General features: G+C 47.5%; 1 protein-coding gene across 2 annotated transcripts in view; it reads right to left on the bottom strand.

Annotated features, from left to right (window-relative positions):
• DLAT (dihydrolipoamide S-acetyltransferase) overlaps nucleotides 1-12825 on the bottom strand; it is a 55493-nt gene extending 42668 nt beyond the window's left edge. The window contains exons 1-4 of one of the 2 annotated variants that reach the window (XM_040325419.1): nucleotides 12499-12825; nucleotides 4718-4819; nucleotides 3694-3818; nucleotides 2014-2158 (exon numbers count right to left, since the gene is read on the bottom strand). In XM_040325419.1, coding sequence (XP_040181353.1) covers nucleotides 2014-2158; nucleotides 3694-3818; nucleotides 4718-4819; nucleotides 12499-12723 — 597 coding nt within the window. In that variant the 5' untranslated portion in view covers nucleotides 12724-12825. The remainder of the gene's footprint in view (nucleotides 1-2013; nucleotides 2159-3693; nucleotides 3819-4717; nucleotides 4820-12498) is intronic. The other variant, XM_040325418.1, reaches the window with a different exon arrangement.
• Nucleotides 12826-20634: the final 7809 nt, after the last annotated feature.

Here is a 20634-nt window from a genome sequence, read left to right as displayed (position 1 = left end):
GATATAAAACTGTCCTTTTTTTTGAAGAATCAACAACAAGTGGGACACAATCATGAGGTGGAATGAAATTTATTGGATATTTCAAACTTTTTTAACAAATAAAAAACTGAAAAATTGGGCGTGCAAAATTATTCAGCCCCTTTACTTTCAGTGCTGCAAACTCTCTGCAGAAGTTCAGTGAGGATCTCTGAATGATCCAATGTTGACCTAAATGACTAATGATGATAAATAGAATCCACCTGTGTGTAATCAAGTCTCCGTATAAATGTACCTGCACTGTGATAGTCTCAGAGGTACGTTTAAAGCGCAGAGAGCATCATGAAGAACAAGGAACACACCAGGCAGGTCCGAGATACTGTTGTGGAGAAGTTTAAAGCCGGATTTGGATACAAAAAGATTTCCCAAGCTTTAAACATCCCAAGGAGCACTGTGCAAGCGATAATATTGAAATGGAAGGAGTATCGCACCACTGCAAATCTACGAAGACCTGGCCGTCCCTCTAAACTTTCAGCTCATACAAGGAGAAGACTGATCAGAGATGCAGCCAAGAGGCCCATGATCACTCTGGATGAACTGCAGAGATCTACAGCTGAGGTGGGAGAGTCTGTCCATAGGACAACAATCAGTCCCTGTATACTGCACAAATCTGGCCTTTATGGAAGAATGGCAAGAAGAAAGCCATTTCTTAAAGATATCCATAAAAAGTGTTGTTTTGAAGTTTGCCACAAGGCACCCGGGAGACCCACCAAACATGTGGAAGAAGGCGCTCTGGTCAGATGAAACCAAAATCGAACTTTTTGGCAACAATGCAAAACTTTATGTTTGGCGTAAAAACAACACAGCTCATCACCCTGAACACACCATCCCCACTGTCAAACATGGTGGTGGCAGCATCATGGTTTGGGCCTGCTTTTCTTCAGAAGGGACAGGGAAGATGGTTAAAATTGATGGGAAGATGGATGGAGCCAAATACAGGACCATTCTGGAAGAAAACCTGATGGAGTCTGAAAAAGACCTGAGACTGGGACGGAGATTTGTCTTCCAACAAGACAATGATCCAAAACATAAAGCAAAATCTACAATGGAATGGTTCACAAATAAACATATCCAGGTGTTAGAATGGCCAAGTCAAAGTCCAGACCTGAATCCAATCGAGAATCTGTGGAAAGAACTGAAAACTGCTGTTCACAAACGCTTTCCATCCAACCTCACTGAGCTCAAGTGGTTTTGCAAGGAGGAATGGGCAACAATTTCAGTCTCTCGATGTGCAAAACAGATAGAGACATACCCCAAGCGACTTACAGCTGTAATCGCAGCAAAAGGTGGCGCTACAAAGTGTTAACTTAAGGGGGCTGAATAATTTTGCACGCCCAATTTTTCAGTTTTTTATTTGTTAAAAAAGTTTGAAATATCCAATAATTTTCGTTCCACTTCATGATTGTGTCCCACTTGTTGTTGATTCTTCAAAAAAAATTAGTTTTATATCTTTATGTTTGAAGCCTGAAATGTGGCAAAAGGTCGCAAAGTTCAAGGGGGCCGAATACTTTCGCAAGGCACTGTGTGTATATATATATATATATATATATATATATATATATATATATATATATATATATATATATATATATATATATATATATATATATATATATATATATATATATATATATATATATATATATATATATATATATATATATATATATATATAGACCTAACTGTATGTTTCCTGTTTTACCTGTCAAAGATTTGAAACCATTCAATTCTGTTCAGTCAATCTTGTGCTTTGCATCCTCCCCCCCCCCCCCCCCCGGCTTCTAGGGGAGCAAGGGATAAGGTTAGTATTGTGCTTATTCCTATCCTTCTAGGCACTTGCAGGGTAAATATTACAGTAACTTGGAGTTGAGCTTTAAGATGTATTGGAGGACATTGTGTTTTTCTTCAATAAAGAAATATGTAGCAGATAAATAGCAGGCACTGATTATGTTACATTCACAGGGGTGCCTAGGTTACCTTCAGGTGGGTAGGATAGGAACTGCCAGGGGCTTGAATTGCTGCTGGAGGTGGTGCCTGGGCAGCTGCTGTTGGGGTGCTTGAAGGGGCTGCAGCTGCAACAGTATCCAAGGTATAGTTTTTGAAGGCATCAATTAATTCTGGCCTATGGAATAACAAACAAAATTACTCAGACTAGCAAATGATCCTTATATAACGGAACCTTAAAAAAATGCCATAGTCAAGGTAGTGATACAGATTTGATAGATTTGTACAGTGCCCCTAGGACAACAATTCATCTGGGAAACAGATCTACCAGTGGGATTTATATTTTCTACAATTGCGGCACTTATGATTTAGCATGTGCTCGGTTGATTAAGAAGCGTTTTTTTTTTTTTTAAAAAGGTCCTGAGGCAGTTTTCAGGTGTTCTAGCTCTAGAATTAGCGCCTGAAAACTGCCTCTCATTCATTGCAATGTGCGCTTTCACACCCGGGCGGTGCGCTTGTGGGATGGTCGGAAAGGTCCTGCAAGCAGCATCTTTGGGGCAGTTTGGGAGCGTTGTATACAGCGCTCCCACAATGCCCCTGACCATTGCAATGAATAGGCAGCGATTCAGGAAGTGCCACAACATGGGAGTTTTTAATCCCTTCTTTGGGGTTAAAAGCGCCCCGCTAGTGCCGCTTAAACAGCACCGTTAAAACAAGCGGCGCTTTAGCGCTGGCATGTCCCCACTGTGAAAAGGGTCTTAGCCCCCAAATATTAGATGTTATTGTAAACACCGGTTTAAGGATCAAAAAAAAAAAAAAAAAAAAAAGAAGTAGCAGAGCATGCAATGAAATATGCTTCAGTCCTGGCAATCATTATCATCGACCAGGGAAGCCTTTGTTTTATATAAAAAAAAAAAAAGCAGATGACGACCATCTCCAGGCAGAAAACATGACTGGTCTGGCATAAACCCTATAATTTTCATGCAGGTTCCCAGTTTTACAGGGTTATTTCTGTAGATCCCTCATTGGCTCCCTAAAAATTATAGATTTGTAAATTGTATGTTAATGACACTCTGGAGTTAGGGCCCTTTCACACGGGGCAGATCAGTAATGATCCGCCTCCGTGTGTCCGTCAGCTCAGCGGGGATCCTCCGTAAAATCCCAGCTGAGCCGTCGGCTGACAGGGCGGTCCCCGCACACTGTGCAGGGACCGCCCTGTCTTTCCTCTGCTCTTCCCTATGGGGGGGGAATCGGATGAACACGGACCGCATGTCCGTGTTCACCCGATCCGCAGACGGAAGAAAAAATAGGATTTTTTTCCGTCCGAAAAATCGGAGCTTTGCGGGGGCGGGTGATAGCGGATAGTCATCCGCTGACACCCGCAATCACATAGGGACCAATGTATGTCCCGTTTTTATCCGCAACGGATGAATGAAAATGCGGACATACGGTCCGCACATGTGAAAGGGGCCTAACTAAAACTGTTGAGTGCAAAATCTGGTGCATAGAAACCAATCAGCTTCCAGTTTTGTCAAAGCCTAATTGAACAAGATGAAGTTAGAAGCCGATTGGCTACCATGCACAGCTGCACCAGATTTTGCACTTTCCAGTTTTAGCAAATCAACTCCACTGGCATTTACAATTCATAAACGAAAATGAGCTTACACTGTATACAATCTAAGTAATATCAATGGATATGCGCTTGTCACTCACCTGTCAACAGTGATGCAAATTAGGCCACCAATTGGCACATCTTTTGTCCCTTCAGCCACTAGGATTTTGGCCATATAGCACTCCTCCATACATTCAAATCCAACTGTAGCTTTGTCTGTCTCAACCTACAATACATACAATATTTTTAATGACAGCAAGTCAACAAATGCTAGAGGTCGACCGATATGGGTTTTTCTCTGGCCGATATTTAGAAATCAAGCGGCCGATATATGATGCCGATTTTTGCGGCCAATATATTATTTTTTTGGCAGGTGATGGTGCAACTGTGAAACTGCTCTCTGCAACCCTGCATGTGTGAAACTGTATGAAGAGAGAGGAGCTGAAGCATTCAGCGTGATGTCGGAGGTGGGCGGGACCCAGAAGCTATCCAGCCAATGGTTGGTCTGTTTAAGAAAGGGGCGGGGCCACATACATGTAGCGGCCCACCCAGATCCCATCCCATTGGCAGGTGTTGGATAGCTGGGTCCCGCCCACCCCGACATTCAACCTCAATTCTTCTTCTACAGGAGAGTCAGGACGCTCTCTACGTTGCAGATAGAGAGAGGAGCTGTGTGTTAGTGGGCATCCTGACTCTCCTGTAGTCCAAGGGAGGGGGCGAGCACGACACTCCACACCAGGGAGAAAGCCTTGCATTTCGGTGTTGAGTTAGACAGAACAACAGGAAGTGAGGATTTCTCAGAAGAAATAAGGACATTTAAAAGCAAAATGGAAGGATGAGGTAAGTGAAGGAGAACTGCACTAAGGTAAAGGAAGCTATTTAGGGGAAAACATTTTTTACCTTTACAACCCCTTTAAGTTAACATTGATACCTGCTGCAGATCGCAACTGCAGTGGATTTCAAAACCGCACAGAACATGGCTTTCCTGCACCTGCAGTGAACAGGCCCTCAGACCAGCTTATAACTGCGTGTTCAACCAAAAAAAAAAAAAAAGAAGCCAGAAGCCTCAATTTCGTGATAGTAAAAGAATACATAGTATCAAAGTAAAACATTTAGAAATCAAACCTCAGCAATCAGATCCCCCTCACTGATTTTGTCGCCTTCCTTCTTTTCCCATCGTGCAATGGTTCCCATCGTCATTGTGGGGGAGAGGGAAGGTAAAAGCACCTGTATAAAGAAAAGATCCATTAGTAAGGGCCCCAAATAAAATGTTCATAATAAAGATTTATTACATCCAATTGCCAAATGTCCTGTGTGGGCATTCTACAGAAGATCTAGCCAGAGCAAGTGATGGGTAATGAATGTGATGTGACAGCCGCGGGTGGGCTGGCAGTGTAAAACATTGACGTCTTCAATCCTCTGCAAGTGTAAAGAATGAAAACCAAGCTCCTTGACAAACTCTTTTTGGATCTAAATCAGCCTCTCTCAATCTTTTCAACACAGATGAACCCTTGAATTAACCAGGGCTGTGGAGTCGGAGTCTGAGTCGGGGGAAATTTTGGGTACCTGGAGTCGGAGTCGGATTCGGAAAACAATGCACCGACTCCGACTCCTACTAAATTTAGATTGGAATAAAAAAAAAAAAAAAAAGCAAGTTTAAATGTCCCAATTCACAAAAAGTTATAATTAATGACTTCTCTACTGTAAGAATAAAGAGCAATGCATGCAGTGCCTCACGTAACCGCAAAACAAACACGTTAAGTGACCGTGAAGAAGCATGCTTTTCATGTGCTTCACTATATGGCACGCAACGCACAATTAGGAGCTGCAATACTTATACTTTCCATAGTGTTGTGTTCTGCTTTTACAGGGAACGCATGTTAGAGAACCAGTAAGTGTCCAAATCAAAAAATTCCAACAGGAGTTTTATAAAGCACTAAAATAAGTTGAAAAGTATGATCGCTCATCAAAACTTACTGTTGAAGAAGCCATCCTTGTTTATCCAGAGATCGTTAGTGATGTGGCCAGAATAGTTACTGCAATGCCACCCACCCAAGTCAGTGTCGAAAGATTATTTTCAGCCCTAAAAATAATAAAGTCTGACTTAAAGCGGTGTTTCACCCTGCAGAACAACTTTTTAGCATAAAATTAGGCATAGTAGCGCGAGCTACAGTATGCCTGTCTTAATTTTTTTATCCCCGTACTCACAGTGTAATCGTACATAGAAGATTCTGACTGCCCACGGGGAATGGGCGTTCCTTTCAAGAGGGAGGGTGATTGACGGCCGGCTCTGGCACGTCACGCTCCCCGAAGACAGCCGGAGTAGGTCTCGGCTCTTCACGGCGCCTGTGCACAGACTATGCGCAGGCGCCGTGAAGAGCCAAGCCTATTTCAGCTATTTCCGGAGAAGCGTTACGCGCCAGAGCCGGCCGTCAATCACCTTCCGTCTGGATTGGAATGCCCATTCCCCGTGGGCAGTCGGAATCTTCTATGTACGATTACACAGTGAGTACGGGGATAAAAAAAATGAAGACAGGCATACTGTAGCTCGCGCTACTATGCCGAATTTTATGCTAGAAGAAAAAAATATATATTTTTTTTTTTATAGGGTGAACCCCCGCTTTAAGAGCCTCTATGAAAGAGGATCTGGCAGAGGCAATTCTCTTCCTTAGAACTCTACATTGAATTGATTTGCATTTGCTAAGCCTATGACTACATTTCAAGATTAATATAAACCATTTTAAGGTTTTACAGATTTTGTTTTTGGTTCATTATACATAAGCTTTGTTTTTGTTCTAAAACAACCAAATAATGTGGTTTGTATTTTTGAACTGGTAAAGATCCTGTTCCTGATGTTTATGCCTGCTGCTACTATCCAGTCACTTGATTGTTTTCATTGTGTTTGTCTTTTGCTTAAACTGTGCAATACAGTAGACTGTTGGCTTCCCAGCCAGTAGTCCTGTGGTAGGTTGCGTTTCTTTCCCTCAAGGAATGTATAAAATACATTTGCATATTAATACAGAGGAGTCGGAGTCGGGGAGTCGGAAGTACATAAAACTGAGGAGTCGGAGTCGGAACATTTATCTACCGACTCCACAGCCCTGGAATTAACGGTCTGGTCTCAGGGAACCCTGCTAAAAAGAACTATAGATACAACGCATGTGGTGGTCAGTGGGAAGAAAGCTCCTTACACTTGTGGTCATTGGGAAGAATTACCCCCTTACAGATGGCTAAAAGATCAATAATGTCAGCAGGAACTTATCCGATAGGCAGAAATTGCTCATTAATTAAAGTGTTACTAAACCCAGAACCCTGCATTCCCTATGGTCTGGTCTCCCACAGTACTCAGAATATGTAAATGACATTATTTTAGTAAATATAAGCCAGGCCTCGACAAAGTCCGGGCGCCAGGTCGCAATTACGACAAGAAATTGTGACCGTGGCTTTGCGGCCTCAATAACCGGCCGTCGCGGGGAGGTGGGGACGCACGGAGGCACAGGATCCTGTGTCTCCATGCGCTCCCACCTCCACGTGATCGCAGCGGCCGGTAATTTAGGCCGAGGCTTTGCAGCCTTGTGAAGGCCCAAGCTGCCTTCTGTGACCTGGCACCATCTAATGGTGGCCGTTAATATTACAAGTAAAACAGCAGTTCTGTGTGTTTTTTTCACTATTTTCACTGCCATCTTCTTCCCTCTAATTATAACCCCCAAACATTATGTATATTTTTTTATTCTAACACCCTAGAGAATAAAATGGCGATCGTTGCGATACTTTCTGTCACACTTTATTTGTGCAGCGGTCTTACAAGCGCACTTTTTTTGGGGAAAAAAATACACTTCTTTTAATTAAAAAATAAGACAACAGTAAAGTTATCCCAATTTTTTTTTATATTGTGAAAGATAATGTTAAATTGATACCCAACATGTCACGCTTCAAAATTGCGTCCGCTCGTGGAATGCCGACAAACTTTTACCCTTTAAAATCTCCATAGGCGATGTTTAAAAAATTCTACAAGTTGCATGTTTTGAGTTACAGAGGAGGTCTAGAGCTAGAATTATTGCTCTCGCTCTAACGATCGCGGCGATACCTCACATGTGTGGTTTGAATACCGTTTACATATGCGGGCGCTACTCATGTATGTGTTCGCTTCTGCGCGCGAGCTTGGCGGGACGGGGCGCGTTTTCTGGCTCCTAACTTTTTTAGCTGGCTCCTAGATTCCAAGCAAATTTGTCAAACCCTGATATAAGCTGCTAAATACCTTTTGTCATTAGCAGTATATAGCAGTCTTGTGACTTCTATCAATGTCTGGTTAAAGCTTGTAGGAGGAGTTTTCATTCTGCTCTCACGGTCCTATAAAACTTCAGGACCCCTGACCCTCTGTCTGGACAATGCTGGTTGGCCCTGTGCTGATCACATACACTCTCCCAAGAAAAAAATAAACTCTAGCAATACACACCAAACTGAGCATGTGCAGCCTGACTCCTTCCATTTAAATTATCTGGAAAGGAGACACTGGAAGAAGGTGAAGATCAGAGAAGATCGGATCACACAGCCTTTTTACACAATGCAGAGGATTATTCCCTTAGGTTCCATGGTGAGTATAACAAGCATGCTTTACTGCAAATACAGACTTATTTTACCGTTGTGGGGTTAGTAACACTTTAAAGTGGTTGTATAGCCAGTTTTTTAAACGTTTACCTATAGATAAACCTATAATAATGTAAAATGAAAGAGGAATGTCTGGACAGCCGCACTCCAAAAATTGTTGCTTTTATTGTAAAAATAAAATCACAGGATACATGCCACAGCAAACAGGGTACCCACTGACGCGTTTCACACTAAAACTTGGTGCTTAATCATAGCTAAGCTATGATTAAGCACCAAGTTTTAGTGTGAAACGCGTCAACTTGTACCCCGTTTGCTGTGGAATGCATCCTGTGATTTTATTTTTACAATAAAAGTAAACATTTTTGCAGTGCGGCTGTCCAGACATCCCTCTTTCATTTTGCATTATCTTATGCATTGCCAGCACCCGGATTTGGTGAAGAGGTTCATTAACAGTATCCTTGAGCGGTGATTCTCTCTCTATAAGCCTATAATAAAGCTTACCTGTAGGAAGAAAAAAATATCTTCTAAACCTGTATGGTTTAGGACAGGGGTCTCCAAACTTTTCAAACAAAGGGCCAGTTTATTGTCCTAGACTTGAGGAGGGCCGGAATGTGGCCAGCAGGGGCAGAAAATGTCACGGGCCTGGCATGAATGAGAATAAATTTGGCTTTGGGGTCAATAGGAGTAGGAGTAGTGTCACTATTAGTAAGAGGAATACTATCCAATCAGTGGTATCGTGGAAGAAATAGTGCCCCATTGTTGGTGTCAGTGAGAGGAATAGTTCTTCATATCAGTGGGAGAAACAGTGCCCCAAGGGCCAGATAAAGGCTAGTAAAGGGCCACATCTGGCCCTCGGGCCATAGTTTGGAGACCCCTGGTTTAGGAGATATTCCCCACGCAATGAGCCGCTGACTGCAGGAGTGATGACATCGCGACTACAGCCACTCAGAGGGCTTTAAGGAACCATTAGCAGCCTCTGGGAGGAACCCACGTTGAGAAACCCTGCTCTAAATGGACCAATATTTGGCCAAAGTGCACACAAACTAGGATGAAGGGTTAAATTAAAAGCTGCAAGACATACAAAAAATAAAATAAAAAAAAAGCAAAAAAAGACGAATGAGGGTATTAATGTGGCTGGCATGCAATAGATTGGATTGGTTTGTAGTAGGGTTGTCCCGATACCGATACTAGTATCGGTATCGGGACCGATTCCGAGTATTTGCGGGAGTACTCGTACTCCCGCAAATACCCCCGATACCAATATAGAATACTTCCCCCCCCCCCCCCCCCCCCGCCGTCGCATCCTGCCGCATCCCCGCTGCCGCCGACTGTGTAATACGCCGGGAACATTACAGCTTTGAATAGCTGTAATGATTCGCACCGCGCATAGACACTCCCCCTCGTTCGGGTGAACTGTCCAATCCCGAGCGAGGGGGAGTGTCTATACGCAGCGCGGCGCCAATCATTACAGCGATTCAAAGTTGTAATGCTCCCGGCGTATTACACAGTCGGCGGCAGCGGGGATGCAGGTAAGCGGGACATGGCTGCATGGGGGGGAGACGCTGGATGGGGGGAGACAATGGCTGGATGGGGGGAGACAATGGCTGCATGGGGGGTGACAATGGCTGCATGGGGGGTGACAATGGCTGCATGGGGGGTGACAATGGCTGCATGGGGGGTGACAATGGCTGCATGGGGGGTGACAATGGCTGCATGGGGGGTGACAATGGCTGCATGGGAGGAGACAATGGCTGCATGGGGGGTGACAATGGCTGCATGGGGGGTGACAATGGCTGGATGGGGGGGGGAGACAATGGCTGGATGGGGGGGGGAGACAATGGCTGGGGGGAATATATTGCTGGATGGGGGGATACATTGCTGCATGGGGGGTGACAATGGCTGGATGGGGGGGAGACAATGGCTGGATGGGGGGGGAGACAATGGCTGGGGGGAATATATTGCTGGATGGGGGGTGACAATGGCTGGATGGGGGGATACATTGCTGCATGGGGGGAGACAATGGCTGGATGGGGGGTGACAATGGCTGCATGGGAGGTGACAATGGCTGCATGGGAGGTGACAATGGCTGCAAGGGGGGGTGACAATGGCTGCATTTGGGGACACATTTAAAAAAAAGTATCGGTATTCGGTATCGGCGACTACTTGAAAAAAAGTATCGGTACTCGTACTCGGTCCTAAAAAAGTGGTATCGGGACAACCCTAGTTTGTAGCGTTCTTTATATAATCGTATACCGCCGATGTTCAAATGGTCCGTATGTAGTTATATAAAGTTTTCATGTATGGGACTTTAAAAATGATGCTGTAAATAAGATGCACAGTTATGTCCGATATAATATGTCAGGTGGGCGATTATGGAACACCCCGCACTCTGATACAGTGAGAAGGGGGCAGGCGGACATCTTGTTACACCCACCGGAGTCTTGCATTTTCACACTTATTTTTAACAGTAAACTCAACTTATATAGTGAAATGTAATATTTTGAAAAACATCAGACAGTTTTCATGTTGAATTTTCAAAGCAGCGGTGTTCTGTGAGATCAGCAGGCTTTCCACTGCTTTTATAATTCAGCATCCTAATTGCCCGACAGATTTAATAATACAGTGGAACCTTGGTTTACGAGTAACGCGGTTAAAGGGCAACTTTAAAAAAAAAAAAAAAAAAAAAACTTGGTTTGCAAATGTATCGCAAAACGAACAGAATTCAAGCTAATGGGGTGTGCAGTACCACATTTGGCAAGAGGTGAGGGGGCGCCGGTGACACTCGGAACAGTTTAGAGCCGTTCGGAAATATTTGGAATCACTCAGAAATACTCAGTTCCCAAACCTGAGATCAGCAGAGCTGTCCCTGAGTATTTCCGAGGCTCTCCGGTGCCCGCCTCCCACCTCTGGCCACATGCGGTATTGCATACCATAGAAGTCAATGCAGAACAAATGATCTTTGTTTCAATTGACTTCTATGGGGAAACTCACTTTGATATGCGAATGCTTTGGATTACAGGTAACGGGTTATGCTCGTAATCCAAGATTCCACTGTACTGAATTTCACTATATAAGCCGAGTTTACTGTAAAAAATAAAAAAAATTAAAAATAAAGAGTGAAATGCAAGACTCCGTTGGGTGTAACAAGATGTCCACTTGCTGTCTTCTTACTGTGGAGGAGTGCGGGGTGTAGCAAGATGGCGGCGACAGAACGTCACTTCTGTTACCAAATCTGACGGGTTGCCTAATCTGACAAAACACCTGCTGTCTTCTGGGACCTGTGTGTCTCCCATTAGGCATTACTTAGTTTGACACACAATGTGGAGCGATTTTTCCCCAGAAGTGGGAGCAGTTACCTGGGTTTGACAGTTATACGCTCCCCCTCCCCCTAAAGAGGCACCGGAGGGGGGATCCGATCAGCGGAAGTTCCATTTCTGGGTGGAGCTCCGCTTTACATATTGGGGGCACGTGCTTCACATTGCTCAGGTGTGATCTACGGGACAAATGTGAGTTTTATCGTGTGTTAGGGCTTGTTTTGGTGCCAATGGCTCTCACTCCTCTAAAAGGTGATTGACACTTGGATCACTTTTTCAGAGGCCCTGGACAGGCATGGAGGAGGTGATTTGTTGCCTTCTCATGGTGTGGCAGTGTCACCACGTTCCCTTGAAATACCATCTGCTGAATGCGGGGGGGGGGGGGGGGCATTTCTGTCACCAGAGGGGCAGGAGACTGGCCAGAGCAGGACTGAAGATTGTACAGTGTATGGCCATTTTACAGGAGATTATACAATCTGATTGGACAGTGTATGGCCATTTTACAATCTGATTGGACAGTGTATGGCCATTTTACAGGAGATTATACAATCTGATTGGACAGTGTATGGCCATTTTACAATCTGATTGGACAGTGTATGGCCATTTTACAATCTGATTGGACAGTGTATGGCCATTTTACAATCTGATTGGACAGTGTATGGCCATTTTACAATCTGATTGGACAGTGTATGGCCATTTTACAATCTGATTGGACAGTGTATGGCCATTTTACAGGAGATTATACAATCTGATTGGACAGTGTAAGGTCATCTGCAACCAGATTGGACACACTCTCTCCTCCTGTCAGCATGCAGCCTGGTATTGGTCTGCAGATGTGGAACTACAAGTCCCAGCACTGTACAGACAGGTAGGAGTAGAATCACAGCTCCTGTAGACACTCTGATTAGTGAACTACAATTCCCAGCATGCCTTGGCACTGCTCCGCACGCAGGGCCCTCTGGGACTTGTAGTCCTCTCTCTTACCTTCTGGTGGGGAGGATAGCTGTACCACCTTCGCCCAGTCTCCTCTACCCGCCTCCCCTGTAGTCGGCCTCCTCCGGGCACACCGGCTGGCACACAGTCCAGGGCTCTGAGGCGGCAGCCGGTGCTCATATGATACCTCCGCACTCGGGCCGCCGTGTTCCCGTGACCCCGGGCCGGCAGGGCGGAGCGGAGCGAGCCGCGGAGCCTCAGGCACAGGCGGAGCATGTTTGCGGAGAGGAACACTCAGGGCCTGGGTTCTCTCCTTCTTCAATGACCTCCCCGGCGATCCGGGAACACTCACGGCAGTTGCTTCCACCTCTACGTTCCCCTAGGGGGCGCGCTCACATCGCGAGAGTCATCGGGCGCCATCTTGGTACACCCGCGTCCCTAAAAATGTACCGAGAGACACATTTTCTGTTCAGATGCTAGATAGCGGATGGTCTTGGTCATACAAAGTGTTCCATATTTATTTACTCAGTTGTACAATATTATAAGGTGTGGAGGTTGTCATGAAGGTTATGCTCGCTGATTGAGAGGAGCAAGATGGCTTTAAGCGTCTTCCGGTGGCTTCATGTTTAATTAACCCCGAGGAGATGGGTGGAGCAAGATGGCTGACGGCGTGGTGTCGTCTAGACGTAAGAACGTTAGGGTGGGTGTGTGAGGGGCGTGGCACCAATGACAGCGGAGACAGGGTGACACCTGGAGGAATGTCACTATATCGCTCTCTGATTGGTTAAGAAGACCGAATGGGTTTTATTTAGCTGGGAGCCCTGGGCAGTTATTGGTGAATGTGAAGTATAGTATCTATTCTTCATATTTATATTATTATGTGGAGGACCAAAGTAAGACTAAAGGCAAAACCTTTTTTTCATTTTGGATAGAATACAAATGCGCTGTAGACATCGGTGCCTTCATTTTGCCAATATCTCCTAAACCGTCACAAGAGCTTTGGCCATATTTCTCCTTTAACCACTTCCATACAGGGCACTTATACACCTTCCTGCCCAGACCAATTTTTAGCTTTCAGCGCTGTTGCACTTTGAATGACAATTGCGCGGTCGTGCTACACTGTACCCAAACTAAATTATTATCATTTTGTACCCACAAATAGAGCTTTCTTTTGGTGGTATTTGATCATCTGTGGGATATTTATTTTCTGCAAAAAAAATAAAAAAATGACCGAAAATTTAGAAAAAAAACTTTTTTTTTTCGTTTCTGTTATAAAACATTGTAAATAAGTACGTTTTCTCCTTCACTGATGGGCACTGATGGTACTGCACTGACGGGCACTGATAAGGCGGCACTGATGGGCACCGATGAGGTAACACTGATGGGGTGGCATTGATGGGCACTAATATGCGGCACGGATAGGCGGCATGGATGGGCTAGGATAGGCGGCACGGACGGGCACGGATGGGCACGGATAGGCGGCATGGATGGGCACTGATAGGTGGCACGGATGGGCATAGATGGGCACTATTGTATGTGTTGTACTAATGGATGCCAATCAGTGCCAAACAATGCCTGCCAATCAGTGATGCCCATTGTGGGCACTGATTGGCATTCATTGCGGCACTGATTGGCATCCATGTTCTGTGTCCTCCTCATCCCTGGTGGTCTAGGGTGGCATCCTTTATTTTTATTTTTTTTAATTTCTGGTGGTCTATGGCCATCCCTGGTGGTCCAGTGGGCATCCCTGGTGGTCCAGTGGGCATCCTCGGGGGGCTATGCTGATGATCGATCAGCACAAACCCCCCCCTGTCACAGGAGCAGCCGATCGGCTCTCCTCTACTCGCGTCTGACAGACGCGAGTGAGGAAAAGCCGATTACCGGCTTTTCCTATTTACATCGTGATCAGCCGTGATTGGACACGGCTGATCACGTGGTAAAGAGTCTCCGTGAGAGACACTTTACCTAGATCGGTGTTGCGGGGTGTCAGACTGACACCCTGCAACAACGATCGCCGCGATGCGCGCCCCCGGGGGCGCGCAGCGGCTCTGAATCCTGAGGACGTCATATGACGTCCAGTCAGGATTCTACAACCACTTTGCCGCCGTCAAGTGGTGGCCGGGCGGCAAGTGGTTAAAGAGATGCTCCAGTCCCCAAAAAATACTGTAGCTGCTGACTTTAATACAAGGACTCTTATCTGTTCGGGGATCCAGCGATGTCGGCACCCTGTGCTGATTCTCTAATCGTCTTCGGGTGCAGGCGTCTGCATTTTTGCTAAGACCCATTTTACACTGGAGCCGTTTTTCAGGTGCTTTAGTGCTAAATATAGCACCTGAAAAATGCCTCATCTGCAGTCCCTGTGTGAATGCCCGAGTGCTTTCACACAGGGGCACTGCGCTGGCAGGACGTTAGAAAAAGCCCTGCAAGCAGCATCTTTGGGGCGCTTTAGTGCTGGGACTTTTAGTTCCATATCTGCAGATCAATACCAGGCTGCATGCTGACAGCGGTGCTTTATTTCTAACGCGCCCATGCTGTCAGTGTAAAAGGGCTTTAATGCCGCGTACACACAATCTGGCTTTTGCCCGGCCAAATCTCATCGGAATTCCATCAGAGAAAAATAGAACATGTTCTATATCTAAACTCTGATGGAATTCATCGGAATTTCCAATGAAAAAACTCCAATGGGGCTACACACGATCGGAATATGTCAGACGGACTTTTTTCCATCGGAAATTCCGATCGTGTGTACAAGGTATAAGAGAAACCGACAGTGAAGCCTTCAGGCTTCACAGCCAGTTTCCTACTGCTCATGCACCAGTCATGCTGCACTTTGGTCATGCTGCACTTTGGTCCCGCCATCCTCTGGGACCTGTGTGTGTCCCAGAAGGTAGCAGGGGGATGGAGGAGAGGCCAGACATACTTGTAAATCACCATGGTGATCTTACCAAGAAGTAGGTGCAGGGACCTGTAAAAACCAGGTAACCCGTCCTCCTAAAAATGTGCCAAATGTGGCAGTGAAGGGGGGAAGGGTGTAAACAGGGCCGATCCTAGGCAGGGTGCACGGGGTGCTCCGCACCCAAGCGCCGCAGAGGTGGGGGCGCCGAAGCTCCAAAGTGCTCCCCTCCCTCCTCCTTGTCTGTGTCCAGAGCTGCTGCCAATCATCCCGTACACTGCCAGAAATGCTCTTCGAGTGCCACCCTCCAAGTAACCAAAGATGCCACATATGCCCCGCCCCCCTGTAATGTGCTTCTGCTCCCAGAGCGCCCAAGCTACAAGGATCTATTGGACAAGTACTGATCTATGGGGACACCTGATGTGGGGGGCTCTGATGGGGGACACCTGCTGGGGGGGCTCTGATGGGGGACACCTGCTGGGGGGGCTCTGATGGGGGACACCTGCTGGGGGGGCTCTGATGGGGGACACCTGCTGGGGGGGCTCTGATGGGGGACACCTGCTGGGAGGGCTCTGATGGGGGACACCTGCTGGGGGGGCTCTGATGGGGGACACCTGCTGTGGGGGCTCTGATGGGGGACACCTGCTGGGGGGGCTCTGATGGGGGACACCTGCTGGGGGGGCTCTGATGGGGGACACCTGCTGGGGGGGCTCTGATGGGGGACACCTGCTGGGGGGGCTCTGATGGGGGACACCTGCTGGGGGGGCTCTGATGGGGGACACCTGCTGGGGGGGCTCTGATGGGGGACACCTGCTTGGGGGGCTCTGATGGGGGACACCTGCTGGGGGGGGCTCTGATGGGGGACACCTGCTGGGGGGGCTCTGATGGGGGACACCTGCTGGGGGACACCTGCTGGGGGTGACTCTGATCGGGGACACCTGCTGTGGGGGGCTCTGATGGGGGACACCTGCTGGGGGACACCTGCTGGGGGTGACTCTGATCGGGGACACCTGCTGTGGGGGGCTCTGATGGGGGACACCTGCTGGGGGACACCTGCTGGGGGTGACTCTGATTGGGGACACCTGCTGTGGGGGGCTCTGATGGGGGACACCTGCTGGGGGACACCTGCTGGGGGTGACTCTGATCGGGGACACCTGCTGTGGGGGGCTCTGATGGGGGACACCTGCTGGGGGACACCTGCTGGGGGTGACTCTGATTGGGGACACCTGCTGTGGGGGGCTCTGATGGGGGACACCTGCTGGGGGGGATTCTGATGGGGGACACTAATGAAGACTTCTTAGGGGAGCATCTCTGTGTTTGAGTCGTAGCCATAGAAACATTTGTAAAGGGGAGGAGTTAGTAAGATGATCAGGCCCATGTGTGGGCGCCAGAAATATTTTTGCACCCTGGCGTCTCTGACCCTAGGATCGGCCCTGGGTGTAAACAAGCAGAGCTTCCCCTTTTTGGGTGGAGCTCTGCTTTAACCTCAACTGGTTCCTCTCATAGTGATGCAGTTCCTGACCAGATATTCTACCGGATCTTCTGGGTCTGCATTTCCAGCCCAAGATTTTTCCCCATTAATGATTCGAAGATTGAAGGAAGGTTCTTAAAATGAAACAACGCAAACAAAATTCACAAAAGTGCATTGCCAGCGTAACTCTTCCCAACTTTATCCAATACTAAAATAGAAAAGTTTTACCTAGAGATACACTTTAAGGTTCTAGCATATGGGGCTTTCAGAGGTTTTTCATGTGTCTACACCTTGGGTCTTCAAACTACAGCCCTCCAGTTGTTCAGGAACTACAATTCCCATCATGCCTAGTCATGTCTGTGAATGTCAGTGTGTTGCAATGCCTCATGGGATGTGTAGTTCTACAACAGCTGGAGGGCCGTAGTTTCAGGATCCCTGGTCTAGACTCTGAACACAGCACACTGTCCGCACTCCATCACCCATGTAAATGTAGCCTAAATGGGATCCTCATGGCAAGCAGCTCTCTAGTGGAGACACTGTAAAAACCAGGTAACCCGTCCTCCTAAAAATGTGCCAAATGTGGCAGTGAAGGGGGGAAGGGTGTAAACAGGGCCGATCCTAGGCAGGGTGCACGGGGTGCTCCGCACCCAGGCGCCGCAGAGGTGGGGGCGCCGAAGCTCCAAAGTGCTCCCCTCCCTCCTCCTTGTCTGTGTCCAGAGCTGCTGCCAATCATCTTGTACACTCCCAGAAATGCTCTTCGAGTGCCACCCTCCAAGTAACCAAAGATGCCACATATGCCCCGCCCCCTGTAATGTGCTTCTGCTCCCAGAGTGCCCAAGCTAAAAGGATCTATTGGACAAGTACTGATCTATGGGGACACCTGATGTGGGGGGCTCTGATGGGGGACACCTGCTGGGGGGGCTCTGATGGGGGACACCTGCTGGGGGGGGCTCTGATGGGGGACACCTGCTGGGGGGGCTCTGATGGGGGACACCTGCTGGGGGGGGCTCTGATGGGGGACACCTGCTGGGGGGGCTCTGATGGGGGACACCTGCTGGGGGACACCTGCTGGGGGGGCTCTGATGGGGGACACCTGCTGGGGGGGACTCTGATGGGGAACACCTGCTGTGGGGGGCTCTGATGGGGGACACCTGCTGGGGGGGGCTCTGATGGGGGACACCTGCTGTGGGGGGCTCTGATGGGGGACACCTGCTGTGGGGGGCTCTGATGGGGGACACCTGCTGGGGGGGATTCTGATGGGGGACACTTGCTGGGGGACACCTGCTGGGGGTGACTCTGATCGGGGACACCTGCTGTGGGGGGCTCTGATGGGGGACACCTGCTGGGGGACACCTGCTGGGGGTGACTCTGATTGGGGACACCTGCTGTGGGGGGCTCTGATGGGGGACACCTGCTGGGGGGGATTCTGATGGGGGACACCTGCTGGGGGGGATTCTGATGGGGGACACCTGCTGTGGGGGATTCTGATGGGGGACACTAATGAAGACTTCTTAGGGGAGCATCTCTGTGTTTGAGTCGTAGCCATAGAAACATTTGTAAAGGGGAGGAGTTAGTAAGATGATCAGGCCCATGTGTGGGCGCCAGAAATATTTTTGCACCCTGGCGTCTCTGACCCTAGGATCGGCCCTGGGTGTAAACAAGCAGAGCTTCCCCTTTTTGGGTGGAGCTCTGCTTTAACCTCAACTGGTTCCTCTCATAGTGATGCAGTTCCTGACCAGATATTCTACCGGATCTTCTGGGTCTGCATTTCCAGCCCAAGATTTTTCCCCATTAATGATTCGAAGATTGAAGGGAGGTTCTTAAAATGAAACAACGCAAACAAAATTCACAAAAGTGCATTGCCAGCGTAACTCTTCCCAACTTTATCCAATACTAAAATAGAAAAGTTTTACCTAGAGATACACTTTAAGGTTCTAGCATATGGGGCTTTCAGAGGTTTTTCATGTGTCTACACCTTGGGTCTTCAAACTACAGCCCTCCAGTTGTTCAGGAACTACAATTCCCACCATGCCTAGTCATGTCTGTGAATGTCAGTGTGTTGCAATGCCTCATGGGATGTGTAGTTCTACAACAGCTGGAGGGCCGTAGTTTCAGGATCCCTGGTCTAGACTCTGAACACAGCACACTGTCCGCACTCCATCACCCATGTAAATGTAGCCTAAATGGGATCCTCATGGCAAGCAGCTCTCTAGTGGAGACACTTCACTAATGAGCAGAGCGTTTTCCTGGGGATTTTGCAAAAATGCACAAAAACACATAGGCCCAGATTCACAGAGTGTGGGCGCACATTACACCGCCGTAGAGTAACCACTGTACGCTATGCCAACGCAGCGCAGAGAGGCAAGCATTGAACTCAGCAAGCCAGTGCTCCCAACGCTGCGCCAGGTTTCGAAGGCGTACGCCGGCGTAGGTGGAAGTGGGCGTGACTCATGCAAATGTGGACGCATCCCCCTGCGCCTGCTCACAACCACGTCGGAACAACTGCCTAAACTACGCCGGATCACTGCGTATGGCGTGAACGTAACCTACGCCCAGCCAGACACACGTCCAACGTAAAATACGCCGGCTTGTTTTCCCTGGTGCAGACCTTTGCATGTCTGCTGCTGGGTTGCACCTCCTTTATGGGGAATAACTTTACGCCGGACGTACAACTTACGCACACCTCGCGTAGCCTGCGTCGGGCACATGTACATTCGTGAATCACCGTATTTCCCTCATTTGCATATTTGAATAGCTATTCAATGGGAGCGCCACCATGCGTCCAGCCTAAATGTGCGCCCATCCTACGCCGGCGTAGGCAAGTTATGTCAGCGGGGTGAAGCCTGTTTTTAGGCGCATCTTAGTTTGTGGGTCTGGTGCACAGATACGACGGCGCACATTTGCACTTACTTCGGCGTAACTTGTTAAACGTCAGCGTAAGTGCTTTGTGAATCTGGGCCATACTGTATATTGTGCATTACAGGAATTCCTATTGAAGTCTATGAGATCTAAAAAGCCTAAATACACTCAGAAAAAGCTCATGTACTCTGAGCATAGGGCAGAGCTTAGGGTGACTGAGCATACAAATGTGATCGGGGACTATTAGGAAGAATGGGATTCTGTGTAATCAGGTGTAGTGCTTCACTTTCTCCACATTTTGTTATGTTACAACCTTATTTATTATTTTCCTCACAATTCTACAAACATTACCCCATATTGACAACGTGAAAAAAGTTTGTTTCAAATCTTTGCAAATTCATAAAAAATAAAAAATTAAGAAATCACAGTACAGAAGTATTCCCAGCCTTTGCCATGACACTCAAAATTGAGTTCAGGTGTATCCTGTTTCCACTGATCATCCTTGAGACGTTTCTACAACATAATTGGAGCCCACCTGTGGTAAATTTAGTTGATTAGATGTGATTTGGAAAGGCACACACCTGTCTATATAATGTCCCACAGTTAACAATGCATGTCAGCGCACAAACCAAACCGTGAAGTCCAAGGAATTGTCTGTAGACCTCTGAGACAGGATTGTATTGAGGCACAGATCTGGGAAAGGGTAAAGAATAATTTCTGCAGCATTGAAGGTCCCAATGAGCACAGTCGTCTCCATCATCCGTAAATGGAAGAAGTTTGGAATCACCAGGACTCTTCCTAGACCAGGCTGCCTGGCCAAACTCAACAATCAGGGAAGAAGGTTCTTAGTCAGGGAGGTGACCAAGAACATGATGGTCACCCTGACAGAGCTTCAGCATTTCTCTGTGGAGAGAAGAGAACCTTCCAGAAGAACAAACATCTCTTCAGCACTCCACCTGTCATG

This window comes from Rana temporaria, chromosome 10 (genome assembly GCF_905171775.1).
Source record: "Rana temporaria chromosome 10, aRanTem1.1, whole genome shotgun sequence".
Lineage (NCBI taxonomy): Eukaryota > Metazoa > Chordata > Amphibia > Anura > Ranidae > Rana > Rana temporaria.
Note: the sequence above shows the minus strand (reverse complement) of the source record. Positions and strands in the feature narration are given on the sequence as shown.